The 26,493-nt window shown below is 36.3% G+C and overlaps 1 protein-coding gene across 1 annotated transcript in view; it reads left to right on the plus strand.

The window, feature by feature from the left end:
- The first annotated feature begins 288 nt into the window (after positions 1-288).
- The window catches only part of LOC137015600 (mucin-2), a 41,088-nt gene continuing 14,883 nt past the window's right edge, over positions 289-26,493 (plus strand). The window contains exons 1-25 of the mRNA XM_067380647.1: positions 289-379; positions 463-515; positions 3,298-3,310; positions 4,115-4,430; positions 4,558-4,672; positions 8,468-8,555; positions 8,636-8,721; positions 8,942-9,152; positions 9,243-9,368; positions 11,369-11,486; positions 11,568-11,706; positions 11,902-12,018; positions 12,200-12,269; positions 13,063-13,197; positions 13,355-13,522; positions 13,733-13,827; positions 13,920-14,049; positions 14,200-14,446; positions 14,542-14,579; positions 14,707-14,810; positions 15,872-16,023; positions 23,436-23,574; positions 25,018-25,122; positions 25,324-25,503; positions 25,593-25,838. Coding sequence (XP_067236748.1) covers positions 289-379; positions 463-515; positions 3,298-3,310; positions 4,115-4,430; positions 4,558-4,672; positions 8,468-8,555; positions 8,636-8,721; positions 8,942-9,152; positions 9,243-9,368; positions 11,369-11,486; positions 11,568-11,706; positions 11,902-12,018; positions 12,200-12,269; positions 13,063-13,197; positions 13,355-13,522; positions 13,733-13,827; positions 13,920-14,049; positions 14,200-14,446; positions 14,542-14,579; positions 14,707-14,810; positions 15,872-16,023; positions 23,436-23,574; positions 25,018-25,122; positions 25,324-25,503; positions 25,593-25,838 — 3,282 coding nt within the window. The remainder of the gene's footprint in view (positions 380-462; positions 516-3,297; positions 3,311-4,114; positions 4,431-4,557; positions 4,673-8,467; positions 8,556-8,635; positions 8,722-8,941; positions 9,153-9,242; positions 9,369-11,368; positions 11,487-11,567; positions 11,707-11,901; positions 12,019-12,199; positions 12,270-13,062; positions 13,198-13,354; positions 13,523-13,732; positions 13,828-13,919; positions 14,050-14,199; positions 14,447-14,541; positions 14,580-14,706; positions 14,811-15,871; positions 16,024-23,435; positions 23,575-25,017; positions 25,123-25,323; positions 25,504-25,592; positions 25,839-26,493) is intronic.

Raw genomic sequence — 26,493 nt, forward strand, 5'->3', positions numbered from 1 at the left:
ATGTAAACGCGGTTTACTTGCGTTTTCAGTTAACTGGTTTGCATGTAAACGGGGAAAACTGGTTTTTTAATAAGCTGATATTTGTCAGCTATTAGCTTACTGTTGTGCATGTAAATGTGCTCAATGTTGTTTATTCTGGACATTTAGCGTTAGATTAAAAGATAGAATCCCATGGTAATGCATAAGATGGGTTCCACCTTCTGATGACAAACTACCAACTTCCAAAGAAAATTAAAATCCACTATAAAAAGACAAGTGCTTACAGAAAGCTCACATTAGCTCATCAGGATGGTTGTCTCCATGGGGACTGTGATGATGTCCCAAATGTGGATGCTGAGATGGGTCATTCTGCTGGTGGGGCTGCAGTCCATACAAGCAGGTTAGCTGACTGTAATCTGTTTTGTTCTCATTTTACAATGCACAATATTATTTTAACTATTTCCCTGTCTTTTATGTTTAAAGACTTTATTCCAGATTATGGAGAAGCCATAACAGATTCTGTAATGAACCGAACAGTAACTGGTAAATATTTCATTAATGTATTACAGGCACTAATTAGGGGAATTTTAATACACATTTTTAATTAAGTAATTGTAGGTAAAAGTATCACAACCTATAAGAAAGGAAGACAATAATAAATGAATAACATAAAAGAAGTTGAAAAAACAATAAAACAAATATTTAAATACTTCCTTTATTCTCATTCCATATTAATTTGATTCAATGTGTAAATAATAGTAATAAGAAGAATACATTTTATTTATGGGCACATTTTAAAGACACTCAAGGACACCTTACAAGTACAATAAAAAAAAAAAAAAAATATATATATATATATATATATATATATATATATATATATATATAATGTATACCACACAACACAAAAAGTTCTAAAAAGAAGGGTTTTAAGACGTGATTTAAAAATGTAAATACTAGCACTATAATGTTTGTCTTGAGGTAAGGTGTTCCAAAGACTTGAAGCAGTACATCTAAAATCTCTATATCCCATGGTAGTCAAATGTACAGAAGGTGTAACAAGAATTATAGAAACGGAAGATCTAAGGGATTGGGTAGATGAAAAAACTTGGAGAAGATAACGGAGGTGATAAAACTAAATTGAAGAGTAAATGTAAATAAAAAGTAAAATGTTAAATTGATTCTGGTATTTAACTGGAAACCAATAGAGTTGTCTAAGAACTGGAAACATGCTCAATGGAAGGTGTTTGTGTAATGATCTGAGCTTCGAAATTCTGGACCTTTTCAAGTTTATTAAGAAACTTTTGTGAAACACCACTGAGAAGAGAGTTAAAGAAAATAGTCAATACAATATGTACACTAACTAATGCATCTACAAGGATAACAGTATTATTGGCGGTAAGAGATGGTTAAAGATGATTAATATTTTGTCAAAGACAATACGGCGGCAATTATGTAATGTTATTTACATGTGCTTCAAATAATGTCAAGGATGACACCCATCTTGATTTGTTTTTCAAATTATAACATATATTTGAGCAATATCACAAAGCCAAGAGAGCTGTTTTCACAAATATGAGCACAATTGCAAACGTGATATTGATTTTATACAAACGTTCAATAAACACAATTTTATTTTTAAAATATAATCTCAACATTATGTATGCATGTTGTTATTGTACCAATTTCTGTGCCACCTCTGCAATGCAAATATGAATTTTATTGTTAGTGATTTAATTGGTAATCTCTCTATATTGAGTCTTATTATTCTAATTGTATTTATTGATAAAATATAAGACATTTCTCAGGCAGTAAATGTAGATTTTTTTAATGAATTTAAGGAGTGCTGGTCTGGTCATGTCTTGGTCTCAGCACCTCAAAGTCTTAGTCTTGGTTTAGGTAGTCTTGACTAAAACACTAGTGGCAACCAAAAATGTAAAGACTGGAAATTATGTATTTCTATATGTGTGCCAATGGAAACATATGTGTATGGTTAATTTTCATCAAGATCATGCACTACTGTTGATGCACTGTTATATAACAGTTAGTTTCAGTCCTCAAACTTGATTGGCTGAACAGCATTGACGTCAGAGTTCGGTATGTTTGGGTGATGTGAACACAGTCTTCTGAACTTGGGTGCGCACCCGCGAAGCGTACCCAGGTCCGCTTAAAAAAAGGGTGGTCTAGGGTGCGGTTCAAGTGCAGTACAGTTCGCTTGTGATATGAATGCAAACGTACCAAATTGCAGAGGTGAACCGCTATTAATGGCGTATTATTTGATCAAAATGTGTGTTTGTATGTGTGGATGCTGAGATGGGTCATTCTGCTGGTGGGGCTGCAGTCCATACAAGCAGGTTAACTGTAATCTGTTTTGTTCTAATTTTACAATGCACAATATTATTTTAACTATTTCCCTGTCTTTTATGTTTAAAGATTATGGAGATGCCATAACAGATTCTGTAATGAACCGAACAGTAACTGGTAAATATTTCATTTTGTCATTTCATGTGTTTAATGTATTACAGGCACTAATTAGGGGAATTTTAATACACATTTTTAATTAAGTAATTGTAGGTAAAAGTATCACAACCTATAAGAAAGTAAGACAATAATATTAATATCATAATATTGTTATTAATAATATTGAAACTAAGTCATAATTACGAGAAATATTCTCATTATTCTGACATACTAAGTCATTATTATGAGAAACTTTCTCAATATAATGAGATGCTAAGTCATAATTACGAGAAAGTTTCTCATTGTTATGACTTACAGAATTATATTTTTTTTCCATAGGCTTCCATAGGTATATTTTTAATTATTTTAATATTTTGTCAAAGACAATACGGCGGCAATTATGTAATGTTATTTACATGTGCTTCAAATACTGTCAAGGATGACACCCAGACTCATAATCTGAAGGGAAGGAGAAACAATCAATAATCATGTAGCCTAAACAATGCTTTCATTTTAAATACACAAGCCAAAAGATAAAAAAGGTGGTAGTGTTGAGTTAGGCTTTGAAGACAAATAGATCTGAGTGTCATCAACATAACAATGGAAATTTATACTGAATTTATGAAAAATATAATTTATAGGTATAAATAGGTATAATAATAATAGAAGAGGGCCCAAAACTGAGCCTTGGGGCATGCCAGTATTAAAGGATTAGTCCTCTTTTAAATAAACTTTTCCTGATAATTTACTCACCCCCATGTCATCCAAGATGTTCATGTCTTTCTTTCATCAGTCGAAAAAAAATTAAGGTTTTTGATGAAAACATTCCAGGATTATTCTCCTTATAGTGGACTTCAGTGGCCTCCAGATGGTTGAAGGTCAAAATTACAGTTTCAGTGCAGCTTCAAAGGGCTTTAAACGATACCAGACGAGGAATAAGGGTCTTATCTAGCGAAATGATCGGTCATTTTCTAAAAAAAAAAAAAATACGTATATGCTTTATATAAACAAATGATCGCCTTGAACGTACTTCTGCTTTCCGCATTCTTCAAAATGCTTACGCTGTATGTCCTACACCTTTATTCAACTTAAGAAAAAAAAAAAAAAAACGAAACTGGCGCCGCGTACGTTCCGTAAGTAGAATAGGATTGATTTTATTTGGACATATTCTACCATATGATGGCTGAAGCAGCAGCGCGTGACACTGTTTTCATGGTAACCACATCAACATTGTGAACGGAATTCTACAAAACTGAAGTGAAAACACTCAATGGGATAAAATAGCTTCTCTTCCCTGCAAACGATAAAGAATGTGAATATTTAACCAAGTCAAAAACAAATAAGGTAAGCAGGTATCCATATTAATTTCAGTATCAGCAGACGCAAAACGCTATAAAAGGTGACAACTTTTAAAGTTAAAAAATTAAATAAGTTATAAAAAAATGTATAAGTTCTGTAAACGGGAAAAAACACTCCCTGTGTGTGTGTGTGTGTGTGTGTGTGTGAGTGTGTGTGTACACTCTCTTTATAATTCAAACAGCTTTGTTCCTCTTTGTCTTCTATTTTTAGTGTTCCCTGGCATAAGAATCACAACTGAAGGTATAAAGTCCTTAATTTTTTTTGTTTGTTTGTTTGTTTTTAAATCACTGAAACTACCTTTTCAGTCTTGGTTTAGTATTCATTATTATAGATCACACATTTATAACCTTCTCTCTTGCTTCAGTTAAACCAAATCCTGAACATCAATACACGATCTGCAGTACGTGGGGAAATTTTCACTTCAGAACATTTGATGGTCATTTCTTTCAAGTGCCAAACACATGCGAATACATTCTGGCTGAGTTGTGCAATAGCATTGATAGTTCTGAATTTACCATACAAATGCAAAGAAGCTTTGTAAATAACTCAGTCACTTTCAACAAAATCAAAATAAGTCTTCTGGGGACAAACATTGAACTCACCAACAAAAACATCTTCATGGACAACAAAGTGTGAGTTTTTTTTTTCTTTCTTTTTTTTTAACTAAACTCAACACTGCATCCATTATTTTGTATTATAATTTCTAAAAACAAAGATTTCACTTTCTTTTGTTGAATAATTTTTTTATTGCACTAACAGGTTGTATAATTCAACCTATATGAATGGAATTGCTGTCAAGCTGAGCGCATCAAGTGTTAAGGTCTCTATTAAACATGATGTGACCGTCTTTTGGGAGAAGGACCAATCTTTATTGGTATGCTTCTCTGTTCATGTATAAGCTTAGTGTTATATTTGAGTTACAATTTATTTCCATAGTCCACTTTAGACATTCTGCTAACTATAAGTGTCTTTACAACTACATACCTCTAATTAGAGAATTAGGTAACATTTACAAGGTTCATTAGTTAACATTAGTTAACTACATTAGTTAACATAAACGAATAATGAACTGCACTTATACATCATTTATTAATCTTCATTAATTTTAATTTTAACATTTACTAATGTATTATTAAAATCTTGTTAACATTAACGTTAATGCACTGTGAACTAACATGAACAAACAATGAACAAAGATTAGTAAATACAGTAACTGTCAGGGTTCTGTCACTTATGTCTATTTGTTGGTTTCGTGACAGACCCCTGACACTCCCGATCTTGCCCTGTTTTTGTGTGAGCGTACGGTCTCTTGTGTTCTTGTTTCATGTTGGGAGAGTGGCGTTCGGATCCCGGCACTCCAGGGGCGTAAATTTCATCTGACAGTAGGGGGGGACAATAAACATAAAATTTCTTAAGAGCAATTTTTGAAGGGGACACAAATAACAGCCAAAATTTTACTTATAAAGAATATATGTAATGTTACACAGAAGAAAACCTACTATTATTAGTGTAGCATGGAGACTGCCATTATGCTCATTGTTTCTCTTTGGTTCAATGAAAAAACTGACTAAATTGGCCAAAATATTCTTCAAAATCTTATAATATATATTTATATATATATATATATATATATATATATATATATATATATTATATTTAAACTTTTTTTTTTTTTTTTTTTTGAAGTTGTTTACAACCAAGTCACCAAAATACGATGAATACCAAAGTCCCTTTTATTCTTTGTGAATACACACTGAGCATAACCGAACACACAACAGTAAAAATAATCACTTCATCCGATGTTTTTGAATAATATAGCCTTGAGAGCCGACTTACTGGAACTCATCTGTCTGTAGAACTATTCTCTCCCGCCGGCGCCGCCGGACTTCTACAGAATCAACACACAAGCGAGTGTGACGTGCGCGGTGGACCAAACCACTGTGAGGCAAGGGAGGGGTGACTCAAAATATTTCTAAACTTACAACGCCCGTTTGCGTTTGTATTGCTTCACTACTTACATAATTATTTTAAGTTTATATAATTTATGTACAATACTTAGCGTGGTTATTAATTATATATTTTTTGGGGGGGACAGCACTCAGATAGGGGGGGTCATGACCCCCCTGTCCCCCCCGCGATTTACGCCCCTGCGGCACTCATGTCTAGTTTGGGTTCGGGTTTGTGTCGGGATTCGGACACTCGCGCTCCCAGTCCTGTCTTTATTGTGAGCGCACGGTCGAGTGTTCTTTCACTTGCTGCGCGTTCTTGTATCATGTTTCTTATCGGCCAGGCGCTCTTGTATTGTCATGTTTTGTGTAGCACGTGGTTTGTTTCCACCTGCCGCGTGCTTTCATGTTGTGTTTGTTATGGAGTCAAATTAATGCCTTAAAGTTTTGCACAAAAATAAAGTTTTGTAAAACACAAAAAAGAATTGAGCTATAAAAAAATGTTTTGCAAACAAAAATAAAGAATTGCAAAGGAAAATAAAATATTGAGTGGAAAAAAAATAAGTTTTGCAAACAAAAATAATAAATTGCAAAATAAAATAAAGTAGTGCAAAAATAAAAATATAATCAATTACAAAAATCAATGACAGCTGTAATCCTATTTTATCTTTGCCACATATTTTTCATGCTCAAACCTACTAAATCATTTGCAACGCTCATTTTATTCTGCGTTTCAGTCCAGCGTGCGCTCACGATACCGGTTTTCTTTTGTGCTGCACTTTTCTGTGCGGATCTCTTTATGGCACTGGTTTAACGTGGGGGTGGAGTCAAGAAACGGGGGCACGCCCCCGCGAAACACGTCATCGGCAGGAGACGCAGATCGCAACAGAACAGGGCAGCGTTTCCCAAAAGCATCATAAGCTTTTGGAAACCAATGGAGCTACGATCAACTTAGGCTTACGATGCTTTTGGGAAACGCTACCCAGATCAGATCAAGCATAGAGACAGAGCGCATTTATTATAATCTGAAAACCACGCCCACCGGGGGGACAAACAATCCAACCGTCTCCATTGACTTTGTATTGCGTGAGGCTGCCTTCTTGTCTTTTCTGACTCATTACAATAAACAGAACAATGCCTAAAAGCTGCTGTGTGACAAGGTGTACAGCTAACAAGCTAAAAAAAAACAGAAATACGTTTTTATAAGCAGTCGACCCCAAAAAACGAATGTTTAAGGACACAAAAGTGGATACAGGCAGTGAGACAGAGCGCAACGGGTCATATTACTATAAGAAATGCATTGGAGGGGGTCGTAATCGGTGACAACATATGCTAAACAAACCAACAAAAACAAACCATGCATTATTTTTCACCATGTCAAAGAATTATTTCACCTGTCGCCGATTACGTTCCCTTCCAATGTATTTCGCGGGGGCGTGCCCCGTTTCTTGACTCCACCCCCACGTCAAACCAGTGCCATAAAGAGAACCGCACAGAACAGTGCAGCGCAAAAGAAAACCGGCATCGTGAGCGCGCGCTTGACTGAAACGCAGAATAAAATGAGCGTATGATTTTGTAGGTTTGAGCATGAAAAATATGTGGCAAAGATAAAATAGGATTACAGCTGTCATTGATTTTTGTAATTGATTATATTTTTATTTTTGCACTACTTTATTTTATTTTGCAATTTATTATTTTTGTTTGCAAAACTTATTTTTTTTTCCGCTCAGTATTTTATTTTCCTTTGCAATTCTTTATTTTTGTTTGCAAAACATTTTTTTATAGCTCAATTCTTTTTTGTGTTTTGCAAAACTTTATTTTTGTGCAAAACTTTAAGGCATTAATTTGACTCCATAGTTTGTCTTGTGTTGTGTAGCACGCAGTCTGTGTTTCACGGGCTGCGTGCTCTCATGTTGTCTTGTTTTTGTGTGAACACGTGGCTTATGAGTTTTCATAGTTGCGTGTTCATGTCTGGTCTTGTGTAAGCACATGGCTTGTGATTTGTCTTCATTGGCCATGTGCTTGTGTTTTTGTTATGTTTGTTGTGAGCACATGGCTCGTCATGTGTTTCTTTGTGCCATGTGCTCTCATGTCTATTGTCTTGACACCACCCATCTTGTTACCTGATTATTGGTTGATTTGCCCCACCTGTCCTCCCTCATTAACTGCCTTGTTTGCTCTCCTATTTAATCTCCTTGTGTTTCGTTATTGGATGTTTCCCTCTTGTAGCCAAGTCTAGTCAAGTTTTTGTCAAGTCTGTTTTTCCCCACGGGGTAGTTTTTGTTGCGTTTTATTTTTATTCATTTAATAAAAACCCATCCTCACTGCAATTGAGTCCTCATCATTCCTCCACCACCATACCTGACAGTAACAAATGTATTGCTCATGGTTAGTTCATGTTTGTTAATACATTAACTAATGTTTAACTAATGAACCTTATTGTAAAGTGTTACCAAGAATTAGTAGACTGAAAAGTTAGGCTACTTATAGTCAGTAGAATGTCTGCATAAAAAGCATTAAAAAAATAGTGTTAGCAGATATTAAGCAAACAGTCTACTAATATTTTAATGACTAGTAGTTGACCAGACATGTAGTTGCAAAGTTATTTATAGTAAGCAGAATGTCTAAAGTGGACATAAGTGAAATAAAGTGTTACTTATATTTGTGACACAATAAGACCTCAGTCACCTAATAATTGTATTTTACAATATGATGTTCACCAGATTGAACTTTCAGAAAAGTACCAAGGCAAGACCTGTGGAGTTTGTGGAAACTTCAACGGCAACAAGACTGATGATTCATTTGACAAAGGTAAATCTCATTTTGATAAAATCAAAAGTAATTTATCGAATCATAATTTAATATGTTATCAAAACATTTAATTTGTATAGGTTTTAATGTGGCCAAATGGAAAGTGTCTCCAATTGAATCATGTGAGGACATTAGTATTCATCCTAATGATCAGTGCGCAAACCAGGTATTATGATACAAAACTTAAAAAGTTGTTATAATTTTAACAGATTTTGGAACTGTGCCTGAATTTCATGACGTAAACAATAAATATTTCATTTTTAATTGTTTTATATTTGGAACATTGGTATTGATATTTTTTGATATACTCAATATAAAGATGAAAAAGAGATGTTATTCAAAATAACCAGAGTTTTTTTCTGATTTTTTTTAAATATATATTATAGACAAGCATTTGCCAGCAGCATCTCAGCAGTCCAGGGTTTAGTAACTGTTTTAATGTGATGGACATGGGTTCATATGAAAAAGCCTGTGTAGACGATTTGTGTCAATGTTACGGCAATCACGACTGTCTCTGCAACACGCTCACGGAGATTTCACGACAGTGCACACATGCTGGAGGAAAACCAGGAACATGGAGAACAGACCAGCTCTGTTGTGAGTATGATAGACTCGGCTCTAAACAAATTCAAATGATAGATAGATAGATATTTTGTGAAATGCTATTTCTTTTGTTCTGTGGAGCAGCAAAGTCATGTCCTCTAAACATGCAATACCTGGAGTGTGGTGGTCCGTGCAAGAACACCTGCTCAGATCCAGACGCAGCCCTGCTTTGTAAAGAACATTGTGTGGACGGCTGTTTCTGCCCTGAAGGTGAGAAATGATGGGGGAGGTTTTCTGCACCTAGATTAAGCAGATCGATGGGTCTATTTTCACATGAAGCTTCTCCTTGCAAGAATATGCTTATCATGCTTCAAGTATTACATCAGCTGCAAGCAGAGTTTAAAGGGGTGGTTCATTAGTTTTTTCTAGGCTTGATTGTGTTTATGGGGCCCAGTTTAACATGTCTTAATGCTTTGTTTAAAAAAAAAAAAAAAAAGTGTATTTTTCATATATTTGACCTTTATTCTACACCGCTGTTTCCATTGTCATTTGAATGGCCGATTTGACTTCCTGGTTCTATGATAACACTCCCTCCGAAATACGCAATGGGCTCAGATTGGTTAGCTGGCCCAGTATATTGTGATTCGCTGAAGTGTCCGGAAAAGCCACGCCCCTTACCATTAGTTGTTACATTTGCTTCAGTGGAAATGTAAATAGAGTACCTCAGGGATGAGTGTTTTTGTATGCAAAACCCGGAAGCGAGTTAGTATTTTAGGACTTCCGGATCCAACGCCGTAAAGTCTATGCATTTTTTGAATGGGTTTTTGTTAAATCGCCTGAAATAAGGTCTGTGGTAAACAAAGCCTCTAAATATTTTCTAGTTTTTATCTATGACATTAAACACACTGGTTATAACCCGCTTTTGATTTTTTTTTAAAACCTTTATTGTGTCTTAAAAACAGCGGTTGATAACAAGTTGCTAAAAGGAACTACTTACTTTGTCGGGGACTTTAGACGTCATCATGACAAACATGACATTTGGACAGCATTTCTAATGAAAAAGTGGATAAGTATTCATACACAGCGCAGATCATAATCCTAATCTGTTTTTAAATAAAGTTGTTTTTTAAATAAATAAAGTTTGAGGAAGCTTGGCGGTGGTGACGTTGATCATGGTGTGCTGTAGTCCGTTTATAGCCTACTGTTAGCATTTTATATCTGACCACTTTATTTAGGCTTCAAATGTATAAATGTTGTATTGATTATCTTGATAGACAAAACGTGTAATTGTCATAACCCTTTGTTAAACACAGAGCTTATTTTTTGCGATTTTCCAAAAGTCTATGGGAAAAATGCATGGGCTTTCGATCGAGGGAACCCGTGCGCCGCTAACTTCCGGGTTGGCCTACAAAAACATGTCATCCCTGAGGTTCTTTATAATGGCGTTAATATTGCCGTATCAATAATAGATAGCAGTAATGATGAAGAGGGTCAAGCAGAACCTCTGCAAGCACGGTTTTTAAAGGACGTTTATGAATGGTAAGTGTTTCCGTTTGTATTTGTGTCAAAGTGTTTAGATATGCTGTCACTTGTACATGTTACTGCTGTTTATGTTAGATTTCAATATACGGTTTTATCCTGATTAAAGCTTTACTGTAGCCAAATACATGACTGAGTAGTAGCAATTTTGTAAAGGTATCGTTTAATTTATAGCATGGACAACTGTTTGTCTATGAACATAGAAGTTGTTGGTGTTTGTTAGCATTTGTTGAAGTATGCAATAGAATTTAGCTAACTGGCTAGAGAAGCCAAACTGCACTGGTCTTTGTTTATGTCCTTGATGCAACCAAAAAATAGTAACATAACTATACATTTAAAAGACATGTACAAATAATAAACCATATAGTTTGGGGCCCATAAACAGCAGCTTCAGCTTTTAAAGTGGGAGCTGCTTCATTTCTCCCTCAAGTTGTTTCAAACATGTATGAGTTTCTTCTGCTAAACACAACAGACAATATTTTGAAGAATGTGGGTAAGTTGCTGGTCCTCATTGACTTCCATGGTATAAAAAAGAAGATTTTTTTTTTTAAAGACTTCAGACCTCAAAATATCTTCTTATGTATTTAATTAAAGAAGGAAACACAAACACATTTGGAACAACTTGAGGGTTAGTAAAAGATGTCAGAATTTTTGGGGGTGAACTATCTCTTAAAAATTCGAATTTTTTTATTATGTTCTTAATAAAAATGGCACATCTACTTTTTGTAAAGGTACTGTTGAGGATGACATCGGTCACAATGGTTGTATTCCTGTGGACAAGTGCCCATGTGAGTACAATGGTGAAACATTCTCACCAGGAGAGTCAAACGAACAAGCTTGTAAAACATGGTGAGTTAGTTATAACAGAACACACAAACATGCATCAGCCATTTGACAGAATTTCCTAACACTGCTGTGATATTGTGTCAGTGTGTGTGTCGCGGGACACTGGAACTGTACAAACCGGGAATGTCCCGGAATCTGCTCTGTTGTGGGAGGGTCTCACGTCACCACTTATGATGGAAAGAGCTTCACCTTTAGCGGCAACTGTGACTACATCCTCACTAAGGTCTGTCAGGATAGCAGATGATCCACTGATATTTTCTGTCAGCATGAGATAAATGAAAGTCAATAGTATTTTTATTCACATTGTTTGTGTAACAATCAGGAAAGTGGGGACAATTTAAAGGTTGCCAAGCCCCTGAATATAATACACATTATATAATTTAGATGTACTTACTTACAGTTCTTTTTTTTATTCCAGCAATCTAACAACAGTGATATTGCTGTCGTGGGAAATCTGGCAAAGTGTAATCCGAGAAATCAAGGCCGAACAGACACATGTCTAAATACAGTTATCCTTGTCATCCCAAATGCCACTGTAAGTACTGGGTTTAATTTTCTTAATTTTTAATTACTTGATGTGTTTTCTTTATTCAAATTTCAAATAACTAAAATAGTTTTTCTAAGAGATCCAACGAATATTGTTCAGAATGACAGACTTGATTTCAGCAAAGTGCATATATACAGCATACTTCACTAACATTTTACAAACAAAACAGATTAGTTTTTCCTCCAGTGGAGTTGTGACACAAAATGGAAACAGCCCATTTAAGCTTCCTGTTACCAGAGGTGGGTTGTCTAAAATTGGAAATTGTTATACTATTAGCATGATAAACATAAAATTAAACATAATTAAATGCATTTTAAAGGTGCTCCATGTAAGTTTTTGACTGTACTAAAGCATAAAAATACCATAATATGTTTGCAGATATTTATTAAACATGCCGAAATGTTCACTTATGCGTCGTTTCTCTGAAAACCATTGCTACAGCCAGTTATTTTACTTTGAAATGTGAGTTCCGTGTTGGAATGTCTGTTTTTGTTTTGGTCTGTGCAAGACTGCACATTGCCAATTTACCCAATAGTATTTTGCCATTCCCGGACTGCCAGTTGGTGGAAAACACAGCGAATTGCCATGGAAGTCAGCAAACAAAATGGGTCAGAGATCACAGATTCTACCTGACCTAAAAAGCCTCAGCATCCATCTAAAAATCTCTATGAACTGGAACATATTAAAATGCGATATAAACTTATCATAAATCAATAAATCAACTAATTATCTTACAGTGTGTAAGTCTCCTCGCCTTCCAACGTCAGTTGAGCTCGCTCCTGTTGCGTGTCTTCAGACTGGCAACCCGCGAGAGCGGCGAGGAGGGCGGGGCAAACAATATTTTGAATTTGGATTGCAGTACCCATTTCAACCACTAGCTGTCATTCTTACATAGAGCACCTTTAAGTTCAGAAAATTCTATGCTTTTCCTTTCCTTTACAAATGTAGATATCCTGTATGTTAGCATTAACAAAATGCACTGTTGCCTAGATGTTCTGTTTTGTGTCTTAACCACACATTTAATTGTCGCAGGTCCTGTGAGCATCTTCAAGCCCTCTTCCTCCTTCATTATTGCTGATTTGAAGAGTCTTCGTCTAAAGATCCAGTTGAAACCAATCATGCAGTTGTATATTGTAGCCAGCACTGAAGAGAAAGGGAAAATGAGTGGTTAGTAAAGAAGATTTGTCTTGTAATATCCCTAACTCCACCTACAGCACCCATATTTTAAGAAATAACTTGTTAAACAACATGTATAATATAGACACAGGTAATAAGTGTTTTTTTCTGTTTAAATTCCTTCGATTCTACACCTTCCTTTTTTCAGGTTTGTGTGGAAACTTTAATGGCATGCAAAAAGATGACTTTAAAAAGGAATCGGGCATTACAGAGGGCACATCAACAACATTTGTCAACATATGGAAAAACTACCCATACCGCTGTCCAGATATTCAAAACACATTTGACAACCCCTGCAGCATGAATGTGGACAGAGGTACTCAGTTTTATTAACATTGATACAACATGCACTGATAACAGGGATTTAAAAGGATATATGAATAAGCATAGGATAAATAAAGACTGTGTTGTAATATGCAAAAAAAATCCCAGCCTGATATTTTTTATTTATATTATTTGAGATACTACAGGATATATTCATTCTTGTCAGAGTTAAAATCTAGAGTGTTTTATTCTTTCCATTCAGAGACACTTGCTAAAGCCTGGTGTTCCCGTCTTAATAACCAGAGCGGAGTCTTTTCACCATGTCATTCAGAAATATGTCCTGAGACTTACTACCAAGTGAGTGTTTTTGCACAAAATGGTATTCTACGTGAAATATGATATACAAATTTAAAGCACTCTTTTTGTAATTTGGGTTTCATCCACTCCAGCGGTGCGTCTATGACACATGTAAGTGTGCTGATATTAAGAATTGTATGTGTGCGGCCCTGTCCACCTATGCCCACGCATGTGCTGCCAAAGGAGTCGTTCTCAAGGGCTGGATGGATCGAGAAGTCTGTGGTGAGAACTTCATACGTATTTATTTGTTTATATGTATGGCATGAAATGTAATGTACAGCTTGAAAACTATATTTTTATTATCTATAATAACATGTGTTTGAATCACCTTCTCAAAAGAAACGTCAAAAGTGTATTTGTTTGTCTGCACAGGATATGAACTGAAGTGTTCAAAGAACATGAAGTACTCCTACAACGTGACCAGCTGTGACAACACCTGCCGCTCTCTCTCACATTACACCTGTCAAGTATCCTTCACACCTGTAGATGGCTGTGTGTGTTCTGAGGGAACATATCTTAATGAAGAAGACAGCTGTGTACTTCCTGAGAAGTGTCCATGTTACTATGGGGACCAGGTCATAAAGCCATTAGGATTAATCTACAATAATGGTGTTAAATGGTAAAAATACTAGTTCAACATAAATTATTATTGACACATAATTTATTATTGATAAAAGCACTATTGTAACTCTTGATGGTTTTGTCATATTACAGCACTTGTTACCTTGGCAAATTAGAGTGCCAAAGTAGAGGTGAGCCATAAACAGCTCTTCCGTAGTACCACCTGCCAAATAAAAATCTGAGATGTCACCGAGATACAGAAACATTGGTATGATGTACAAGTATTCTGATCCTCATTCATGTGCTTTTCAGTTTTAGACTGCAAAGCTCCAATGGTCTTATTCAACTGCTCAATTTATGAACAAGGGCACAAAGGGGCGGAGTGTCAGAGGACATGTGAGATGCAAGACCCCAACAATTGTGTGAGTTAGGATGGATGGTTAGATGAGAATAACAGGATGAAATATTATATATATATATATATATATATATATATATATATATATATATATATATATATATATATATATATACCGTATATACACTACTGTTCAAAGGTTTGAGATTGGTAAGATTTTTAATGTTTTTAAAAGAAGTCTCTTATGCTCACCAAGGCTGCATTTATTTAATTAAAATACAGTAAAAACAGTGATATTGTGAAATATTATTACAATTTAAAATAAATGTTCTATTTCTGTTTTCTATTTGAATATGTTTTAAAATGTAATTTACTCATGTGATCAAAGCTGAATTTTCAGCATCGTTACTCCAGTCTTCAGTGTCACATGATCCTTCAGAAATCATTCTAATATGCTTATTTGCAGCTTAAGAAACAATTCTGATTATTATCAATGTTAAAAACAGTTTTTTTTTCAGGATTCCTTGATGAATAGAAAGTTCAAAAGAACAGCAATTTTTATTTATTTATTTATTTTTTTTAAAGAAATTAAAGATAATACTTGTTAATACTTTTATTCAGCAAGGATACATAAATTGATCAAAAGCGACTGTAAAGGCATTTATAATGTTATATTTCGAATAAACATTCTTTTGAACTTTCTATTCATCAAAGAATCCAGAAAAAAACAATTGTACACAATAAATGTTTATTGAGCAGCAGATCAGCATATTAGAATGATTTCTGAAGGATCATGTGACACTGAAGACTGGAGTAATGATGCTGAAAATTCAGCTTTGCCAACACAGGAATAACTTACATTTTAAAACATATTCAAATAGAAAACAGTTACTTTAAATTGTAATAATATTTCACAGTATTACTGATTTTACTGTGTTTTTAATGAAATAAATGCAGCCTTGGTGAGCAGACGAAACTTCTTTTAAAAACATAAAAAATCTTACCGATCCCAAACTTTTGATAAAATAATTTATTTATAATGCATTGATAACATGAAACAGCAAATCTTGCAGGGAACATGATATTGTACTGATGCTGGTCCTTCTTGATTTGTTTTGTCTGTAGGTGAGCACAGGGTGTGTATCAGACTGTGTGTGTCCAGATGACCTTCTGGCTGATGGGAAAGGTGGGTGTGTGAAGAGGGAAAACTGCCCCTGTACCCACAATGGAATCAACTATTTACCCGGGATGTCAGTTCTAGAGGACTGTAACATTTGGTGAGTCAGACACTCAATCATCATAGATAACCCATTTTTTACAATATTATTAAAGGGTCATGAAACACTGAACTGCATTTTGTAAGATGTTAACAGAGATGTCTATGTTGTATATCATAAAAAAATAATGAATAATTTTAATTCTAGTACAAAAGGATTAATTTGTTTAATTAATTTATTTTTTGCAGCCATTTTTGTCTTCCCACTTTAAAATCATTTGAGATGCACCTTGCCTTAAAAGTAGTTGAGAGTAGAAGGCTGCAATAAGTGACAAACAGTTCACTTCTTGTAGTGGATCAGACACCTGGCACATGTAGAGAGGGGTGCTTTGAGGTCTCGAATTGCCCTTCAAAATGCGGGTTATGCGCAACAAACTTTGCAAACAGTTTGCATCACTTACCTTACCTTGATTTCCTTAAAGGTGCTCTAAGTGATCCTGGGTGGAGTAACTTCCTGTTGACGTTCGAAGTGTTGTCAAATAAAACAGAGGCTAGCTAGACCCTCTCTCCTCCTCCTCCTCCTCCTCCCCCTCCCTTCCGTGCTTCCTGAAACAGTCATGAACACGCATTTAAAATGCGTATTGAAGCTGCTTGTCGGTTATTGGCTGGAGCACTATTTATTAAGTTTCGTGGTCCATACTGCACCAGTTTGTTTTTGATGCCATTTTTGGAACTTGTGGCAACTACAGAGACCGCGTTTTTTACAGTGTGTTCAGGAGACAGGCAGCTAGCGGATAGTGCCTGCATTACTTTCGTTTTGTGTTTGTTTATTTTGGAATTAAAGTTATGTTGAATGTTCGCCGGTTCCCGCCTCCTTCTTCCCGTATTTACGAACTGTGGTACAGATATCTATTCTCAAGATAATTTCTTAACCATATCTTTTGAATTACATCAGTTGTATCAAAAGCTTTATTTAACCATCTGGAGTCTTAGGCTGATTTGTGGCTTGGAGAAGTTTTGACATGCCCTGACATTTGTGCTTTTTTCAGTTGATCATAAACATATAAATGACAAAAGTGTCATTACACTGTATTCAGCACAAACTAGGCTACCATAATATGTGAGGAACATGTATGTACATGTTTGTATTTTTGAAGGAATAATGTTTATGTATGGTTATTGAAAAAATAAAAAACTTAAGTCACTGAAATAAGGCCAAAAAAATTATATTAAATCTGTGTTCACAAGACTTTTGGGTATTGGTTGTAGACTAGAGTTTTTGCTTCAGAATTATGTAAAATTATGCTGCCTACTCCTTCATATAAAACAATATATTGATTTAGTTTTTGTAAGACACTTTTTGTCAAGAAACACAGTATGCGTGGAGGCGTGAATCTGCATGAATAATGGGCCATTTACACCTGAGAAGACAAAAGAATCACATAATAATGACCTGAAATGTCTTGCATATTAATGAGGCCTTTCAGTCAGGTAGGCTGTGAAAAAAACCCTCTGTAATAATGTCTCAGCTCATCATAAACAGCATGTAACAGAGTTCGTAATGCAAAGAAGGAAGACGACAAGGGTCGGCTGTGACTACTGGCTGCTTTATTAATACAATTACACAGGCACAAAAACAGTCATAAAGAATATCGTGATTCACTCCAGCAGTTCAGCAGGTCTCCAGGAGTGTGGCAGCCAGTAGTCCTTCTCTCTCTCGCTCGCTCCTGTTTCTCCTGGCGTTAAATTAAAAGCATGCACATTTGGAGAAATATTGATGGATTCTTATATATTTATGTCAGTTTTCAATACTGAGAAGTAATATTTATTGTCATCACTATGAGTGCTGGATACTGTGTTTTCAATTCATACTTGCAGCCGGAGGGTGCTCTCTGTACACCTTTAGTCCACAAATTATTCTAAAGAAGAAGAGGACATTTCAGGAATGGTGTTTTCAATTCATACTTGCAGCCGGAGGGCCCTCTCTGTACACCTTTAGGCCACAAATTGATATAAAGAAGAAAAGGAACTAGGAACTAATGGCATGTCTTCTAGAGATCGCTAACCATTGCTTTAACATCAAAATAAACACTTTTCAAGACAATAAATACACGATTGAGACAATGAATGCATGTATTGCGCTGGCTCCGTGGGTGTGGCCGCATCAGCGGATAATGAGCTGAATCACAGACTTCTGACATGGCTCTCTTTTCATACAGATTACATAAACACAGAATGTCTGTTTTCGATTTGACTTGCACGATTTAAAACCTGACATTTCAACGTTTCTTTAGACGCAAGTGTCATTTTTTTGTCATTAGTATAAGTTACAGTTCATTTTCTGAGAACTATCAGATTGGTCTTCGTTCAGAGGGAGACGAGAGATCACGCATCATGTTAGTTTTCTTTATTTTACAAAAAGCACAACATTGTGTTTTTACTCTGAGTGTACACAAATAAAAGAAGACATTCTATAGTTTCAATTGATATATTACTTATGTCTCTATGACAAGAAATGACGGAGTATTTTAAGTCTGTTTTGCTGCAATGTGAAAAAAATCCTGCAAAACGCGCCGGCGCGTTTTCAGACCTCAGGGAGTTAAATCTATGAACACTCCAACAGTGTATTCCTGTCCTCTCCAGTGACTTTTGTATATACTGTGCTACTACAGTACAACAACAGAAACATATACTGCTACCTCTACAACTACTACAGTGACAAATTCTGTAATTTAGCATTTGGAGTACATCAGAAATAGAAAGAGGTAGGGCTGCACTATTGAAATAAAATCGAACCAAAGTGGGCTTTACAAGTCTGTTTCAAATGGACTGATTGGAGTGTTTTTGAAGCTGCTGCCACCAATCTGGACAGGCTCACAGAGACTGTTACATCATATATCAGTTTCTGTGACGATTTGTGCACTCCTACATGGACTCATTTAACTTACAACAACAAACAACCCTGGTTCACTGCAAAACTCAGCCAGCTCCGTCAGGCCAAAGAAGATGCTCGCAGAAATGGGGACAGAGTCTTGTACAAACAGGCCAAATACACACTGGAAAAGGAGATCAGAGTGGCAAAGAGGAATTATTCTGATAAGCTTCAGAATCAGTTTTCTTCTAATGACACACCTTCAGTGTGGAAAGGTCTGAAAGTCATCACCAACTACAAGACACCATCCCCCAGCTCTGTGGAGAATCAACAACTGGCAGACGATCTGAACGAGTTTTATTGCAGGTTTGAAAAATCATCATTAACACCTCCAACAACCCTCCTCTACTCCACTCCTCCACTTCGGTTCAGTGAAGATGACGTGCACCAGGTCTACAGAAAGAACAAGAGAAGAAAGGCACCAGGCCCAGACAGCGTTTCACCAGCCTGTCTGAAAACCTGCGCTGACCAGCTGGCCCCCATCTTCACACAGATCTTCAACAGATCACTGGAGCTGTCCCCTCATGCTTCAAACGCTCCACCATCATCCCCGTCCCAAAGAAAACCCAAAATTACTGGAGTAAATGACTACAGACCTGTGGCTCTAACATCTATGGCCATTAAGTCATTTGAAAGACTGGTTCTGGATTTTCTGAAGGACATCACTGGACCCTTACTGGACCCCCTGCAGTTTGCTTACCGAGCAAACAGGTCTGTGGATGATGCAGTCAATATGGGACTGCATTATGTTCTCCAGCATTTGAACAGACCAGGGTCTTATGTGAGGATCCGGTTTGTGGACTTCAGCTCTGCTTTTAACACCATCATCCCATCACTCCTCCAGCCCAAATTAACTTAGCTCTCCTTGCCCACCTCTGTCTGTCAGTGGATCACCAGCTTCCTGACAGACAGGCAGCAACTAGTGAGGCTGGGAAAATTCTCATCCAGCACCGGCGCCCCTCAAGGCTGTGTCCTCTCCCCACTGCTCTTCTCCCTGTACATCAATGACTGCACCTCTAAAGACCCCTCTGTCAAGCTCCTGAAGTTTGCGGATGACACCACACTGATCAGCCTCATCCAGGACGGTGATGAGTCTGCTTACAGACTGGCGGTTGAACAGCTGGCTGTCTGGTGCAGTCTTAACAACCTGGAGCTCAACACGCTCAAGACAGTGGAGATGATTGTGGACTTCAGGAGAAACCCCCCTTCTCTCCCCCCACTCACCATCATGAACAGGACTGTGACTGCAGTGGAGTCATTCAGGTTCCTGGGCACCACCATCTCCCATAACCTGAAGTGGGACAACCACATTGAGTCCATTGTGAAAAAGGCCCAGCAGAGGTTGTACTTCCTTCACCAGCTGAGGAAGTTCAACCTACCAGAGGTGCTGCTGAAACAGTTTTACCCTGCCATCATTGAATCCATCCTCTGCACTTCAATTACCGTCTGGTTCAGCTCAGCTACCAAATCTGACCTCAGAAGGCTACAGAGGGTAGTCCGGTCTGCTGAGAGAATCATTGGTACAACCAGGCTCGGCGCTAGGGGTGGGCTAAAGGGGCTGGAGCCCCGAATGTTTTTCCAAAAGCCCTGAACCTTTCAGGTTTGAGGTTACTTAACTGTGCTGTCAAAATATAATTTTTCTAAACATATCTCTCTATTAAAGTATGTATGTTACACCGGCAGCACTTTCTCTCTCTTCTCTCCGGCAGCAAGGTCACGCACACCGCAGTTGTACAGAGCCACGCCTCCTGTCACTCACTCAGTACAGAGCCACGCCTCCTGTCACTCACTCAGAGCAACGGCAGGCCTCGAGACACTCTTTCGGTCTGGTTGAAGGGTTTTTGTTATGATATATGGCAACTTTAGCACATGTGTCAGGTAAACATTCATTCAGTGTTTCCCATTAATGACCCTGTGCCGCCACCACCATTTCATAATGAACTGAAAATTTAAAACATACATAGCCTAAATGGTCTCTACATTATATTTTGCCAAAGAACTAAAATCGAAACCGTGATATGGCTTTGTGCCTTTATAAAACAGCAAAATACAGCGATTAAGTACACTGTCTGTTTGTGCTGCGTGTTTTAAAGATAAGTATATTTTGCTCACGCGATCAGCTGATCTGGTGATCAAAGTAAAAGCTCAATGATTTATCTTAGAAATTAGTACAAACTAGTATTGTAATTTCCCTATACTTTTGTGTAAAGTCACTAATATTTATATATATATATATATATATATATATATATATATATATATATATATATATATATATATATATATATTACTGTCTTATGAATAATTATACCTAAAACATTATTATATTATTATTTTATTAATAATTGTTTGGCATCCTAGACTGAGACTATATCACAGCTAAAAAGATGTTTGAACCCTCTTTCATGTCCAGGTACAAGTCAATGCTGTTTCTTTGGTCAATTTGCACACTGTACATGGGCTTAAGCTCTCAGTTTTGAGCTCTCAAAGTGCACCAGATTGATGCATTTAACCTTAAAGGGATAGTCCACCCAAAAATGAAAATGTGATGTTTATCTGCTTACCCCCAGAGCATCCAAGATGTAGGTGTCTTTGTTTCTTAAGTAGAACACAAATGATGATTTTTAACTCCAACAGTTGCTGTCTGTCAGTCAAATAATGCTAGTGGATGGGAACTTCTACAATAACAGTAAATAAAACTTGCTTAGTCCAAATTAAAGTCCAAATTAAACCCTGCGGCTCGTGACGACACATTGATGTCTTAAGAAACTAAACGATCGGTTTGTGTGATAAACCGAACAGTATTTATATAATTTTTTACCTCTAATACACCACTATGTCCAAATGCGTGCAGCACTCATTAGTAAGGTCTGATCGCGCTCTGACAGTGGCAGTGATGTCTCGCTCTCATTGAAGTATATGCGCATCAATGTGTCGTCATGAGCCGCAGGGTTTAATTTGGATTTGTCTGTCGTGTTTTATTTACTCTTATAGTCCAAGTTCCCGCTGACTTGCATTATACGACTGACAGACGGCAGCGGTTGCATTTTAAAAATCATAATTTGTGTTCTACTGAAGAAACAAAGACACCTACATCTTGGATGCGCTGGGGGTTAGCAGATAAACATCACATTTTCATTTTTGGGTGAACTATCCCTTTAAAATGTACAAAATTTTCTTATGGGGGAGCATGCCTCCAGACCCCCCTAGAGGAGGTACACCCAAATAGTTTTGCAAATTCCAGTGGAAAATAATGTAGCTTATTGAACTTTACTCAAATATACTATCACAAAGCTCCTTTCATGTCAGAAAAGCTGTTAACAAAATTAAAATGTCATTGGACAAAATAGATTTGGGCTAAGCCCCGAATGTTTACAATGTCTGGCTCCGCCCCTGGGTACAAACCTCCCCACTCTCCAAGAACTGTACTTATCCACAGTGAGAAAAAGGGCAAAGAAAATCACTCTGGACCCCTCACATCCAGCACACTCCCTCTTTGAACTGTTGCCATCTGGTCGACGCTACAGAGCTCTGAGCACCAGAACGACCAGACACAGGAACAGTATCTTCCCTCAAGCAATCCATCTCATGAACACTTGACAAACACGGAACACACAAAGCTGTTATACATTATTTACTTAAAACACTTATGTATATTTCAAATTTGCACACATCATAACTGTACATACAAATTGACATTATTATATATTGTTTTTTGCTTTTTTTGCACTTTGTCTATATTGTATATTTGTATATTATTCTTTTAATTATGTGTCTTGTTTTGTCACTGTCACTCTGTTGCACTGTGGAGCTTCTGTCACTAAAACAAATTCCTAGTATGTGTAAACATGCCTGGCAATAAAGCTCTTTCTGAAATTGCGATTTTAGCTTGTGATCAGTTTGCAGTAAGTGCTGCTCCATCTCTCACAAGCACTGTTGATCCGCGTATGAGGTGCATGCACCAGACATCTTCCTATACTTGTAATAAGAAGCATTTATAAACTATTTATAATGTGGCAGATGCATCAGGAATGAAATGTTTCTTTTAGCATTATTTTTCATATCAATATTGGTGTTGGTCTGGGAATTGCATCTGGTACAGACATGAATACTTGGAGACAAACAATATTAACTTCTCCATTGTTGTTCACTCTTTGTCCAAGTAGGATGTGACTGATTGTTGGTGTGGTATTTGTCCTACCCTTCCTCCACTGTGATTGGATGCCTGGATAAAAAAGTGACAGTGACAAGTGCTGCATTTTATCCAAAGCTGAAAATTCTCGGCTGTGAGGAAAAAAAAGCCAAGCTCCTAGCGTGAAAAAGATGCTCAGTGCCTTGTCACGCTGCTGGCATTTTACACAGAACCCATTTTTCCATTCCACTATGCTACTTTTCCATTGTTTTTCTATAAACACATGCTAGATGGACATTTTTTTATTGCACTTGTGTCTTTTGCAGCGTCTCATGCATTACAAAAATTAAAAACTGATATTAGTAATGATAATAATTTGGTAATAATTTGTATATGTTCTATATTTCAGCACATGCAGAAACGGGAAGTGGGATTGTACAACAAGGAAATGCTATGGCACCTGTACCATCTACGGTGAAGGTCATTTCAAGACTTTTGATGGCAAGACATATTCCTTCCGCGGAGACTGCAATCAAACCTTAGCCCATGTATGTTTGTCTGTTGCTCAGTGTTGAACAGTAACTAAGTTTTTTTCTTTGCTACTGTACTTATATATGCATTAAAGGTGCCCTAGAATGCTTTTTCACAAGATGTAATATAAGTCTATGGTGTCCCCTGAATGTGTCTTTGAAGTTTCAGCTCAAAATGCCCCATAGATTTTTTTTTAACTGCCTTATTTTGGGGCATGATTATAAATGCGCCGATTCAGCTACTTCCCCTTTAAATGCTCGCGCTTCCCGCCCCCGAGCTCACGACTAATTATACATTGCATAAACAAAGTTCACACAGCTAATATAACCCTCAAAATGGATCTTTACAAAGTGTTCGTCATGCATACTGCATGCATGCATCAGATTATGTCAGTATAGTATTTATTTGGATGTTAACATTTGATTCTGAATGAGTTTGAGGATGTGCTCCGTGGCTAAAGCTAACAATACACACTGTTGGAGAGATTTATAAAGAATGAAGATTTGTTGATGAATTATACAGACTGCAAGTGTTTAAAAATTTACAATAATGACGGCTTTGGTCTCCGTGAATACAGTAAGAAACGATGGTAACTTTAACCACATTTAACAGTACATTAGCAACATGCTAACGAAACATTTAGAAAGACAATTTACAAATATCACTAAAAATATTATATCATGGATCATGTCAGTTATTATCGCTCCATCTACCATTTTTCGCTATTGTCCTTGTTTGCTTACCTAGTCTGATGATTCAGCTGTGCACAGATCCAGACGTTAATACTGGCTGCCCTTGTCTAATGCCTTGAACATGGGCTGGCATATGCAAATATTGGGGGCGTACATATTAATGATCCCAATTGTTGCATCACAGTCGGTGTTATGTTGAGATTCGCCTGTTCTTCGGAGGTCTTTTAAACAAATGAGATTTACATAAGAAGGAGGAAACAATGGTGTTTGAGACTCACTGTATGTCATTTCCATATACTGAGCTCTTGTTATTCAACTATGCCAAGGTAAATTCAATTTTCAATTCAATGGCACCTTTAAGTATATACATTTTTTTACACTTAAGTATATACATTTGTCAAGTATATGTATTTTTATTTTTGGACATTTTTGGATTTACTACTAAATATTATTCAAATATTGATTTAAATATAATTCAAATATTAAATTCTAAAGAATAATATTGTACTTTTTACCAAACTACATTTAATTAAACCATTCTGTTATTTAATGAATCCATACTGATGCAGCTGTTCTTTTTATTATTTCAAAACAAGTATTTTTTTTTTTAAAAGTTATTCTTTTTTTTTTTTTTTTAGAAAAGGATAAATGAAAAAAGTCAAATAATGCAGTGAACATGTATTTCAACTTGTAAAAGTATTAAGTGTTTAGTCATCCCTGTGTCAGCTTCTTTACTGCCTGATATGTTACTGTGTGTAACCCCTTTAGGATTATTGCAATGTGAACCAGACTCCCTCCTTCCACCTTATCACAGAGAACAAAGTCTGTGAGACCACCGGCACCTTCTGCAAGTCAATCAGTCTCATCTTTGGGGTGAGATTATTTCATATATCAAACAAAAACATTAATGTAGTATGTAAATGTGTGTGACATGCAGCAATAATATCACTAATGTATACATTTATAGACATTTTTAAAAATGTAAAATGCAAAATTTTGCAATAATGTCAATATCCAATTTCATGTATTAGAGTTATGAAGAATCTTGTGGTAATCACTATTCAAATCCTGCAGGAATATGAGATAAGTTTATCTGAAGATGGAGTAAAAAAAATAACTGAAAGCAATGACACTGAATCCAAATATCAAATCCATTTTGTGGGGTTGTATATTATCATAGAGGTCAAAGGTCTTTTGAACTTAATCTGGGACAATAAAACAACTCTGATGCTCCAACTCGATCCCAAATTAAAGGTATGCATTCCTTAAAGGTTCACTCATACATAAGAACTTTGTACCTTTTGTGCCTACTCACCTAAACATCCACATGACCTCTATGACAGGGCAAGGTGTGTGGACTGTGTGGAAACTTTGATGGCAATGCAGACAATGACTTCATGAAGCACAATGGAGAAGTGGTGACGGATTCAAAGGAATTTGGGAAAAGCTGGAAGGTGAAAGCTGATTGTCTAGATGTGATAGATGTGAACATAATAGACTGTTGTATAGAGTATCCACATCGGAGAATCAGGGCTGAAAAACGGTGTAACATCATCAGAAGCGATGTCTTTAAAGATTGCCATGCACTTGTAAGTAACAGTATAAACTATTTTTTTTACAGTAGCTACATATTATGTGTTATTTGTTTATTTATTTATTTATTTTTGATGTTCACATACTTTGGACTGACAAAATGGCAGACAAGTTTTTGGGGAACCTAATTTAAAACATTTTTTTACAATACTGTTTGGAAATACTAGTGGCACAGAAATTAGAAATTATACTTTACCTTTATAGGTTTGGAACAAAGCCAAGTTGTGAGGATAGTTCACCCTAAAAAGAAACTTCTGTCATCATTTCCTCATTCAAAATCTGCAAATCTTACTTCTGGAGAACACAACTTCTGTGTGTGTGTGTGTGTGTGGTGAATGCCTCCTCAAAGATGGCAATATTTAAAATCCATGTCCTTGTGGGGACATTATCATTATGTCTATCGAATATCACCTTAAAACATTTAGTGTTTGTCTATTCAGTTAAATTAAGTGGGGTACACTTACAAAAAATTGTTTTTCAAAAATCATGTTCTGCATAATTAAGAAAACCATACAGGTTGGAAATGGCATGAGGTTGAGTAAATGATGACAGAATGGGTTTGGATGATCCCTTTAATATTTTAGATTAATTTATAATATTAACTTATCTACTAACAGTTACCATGGGAAAGAAAATCAAGAAAAATCTTGG

The sequence above is a fragment of the Chanodichthys erythropterus genome, chromosome 24, assembly GCF_024489055.1.
Source record: "Chanodichthys erythropterus isolate Z2021 chromosome 24, ASM2448905v1, whole genome shotgun sequence".
In the NCBI taxonomy this organism is placed as follows: Eukaryota; Metazoa; Chordata; class Actinopteri; order Cypriniformes; family Xenocyprididae; genus Chanodichthys; species Chanodichthys erythropterus.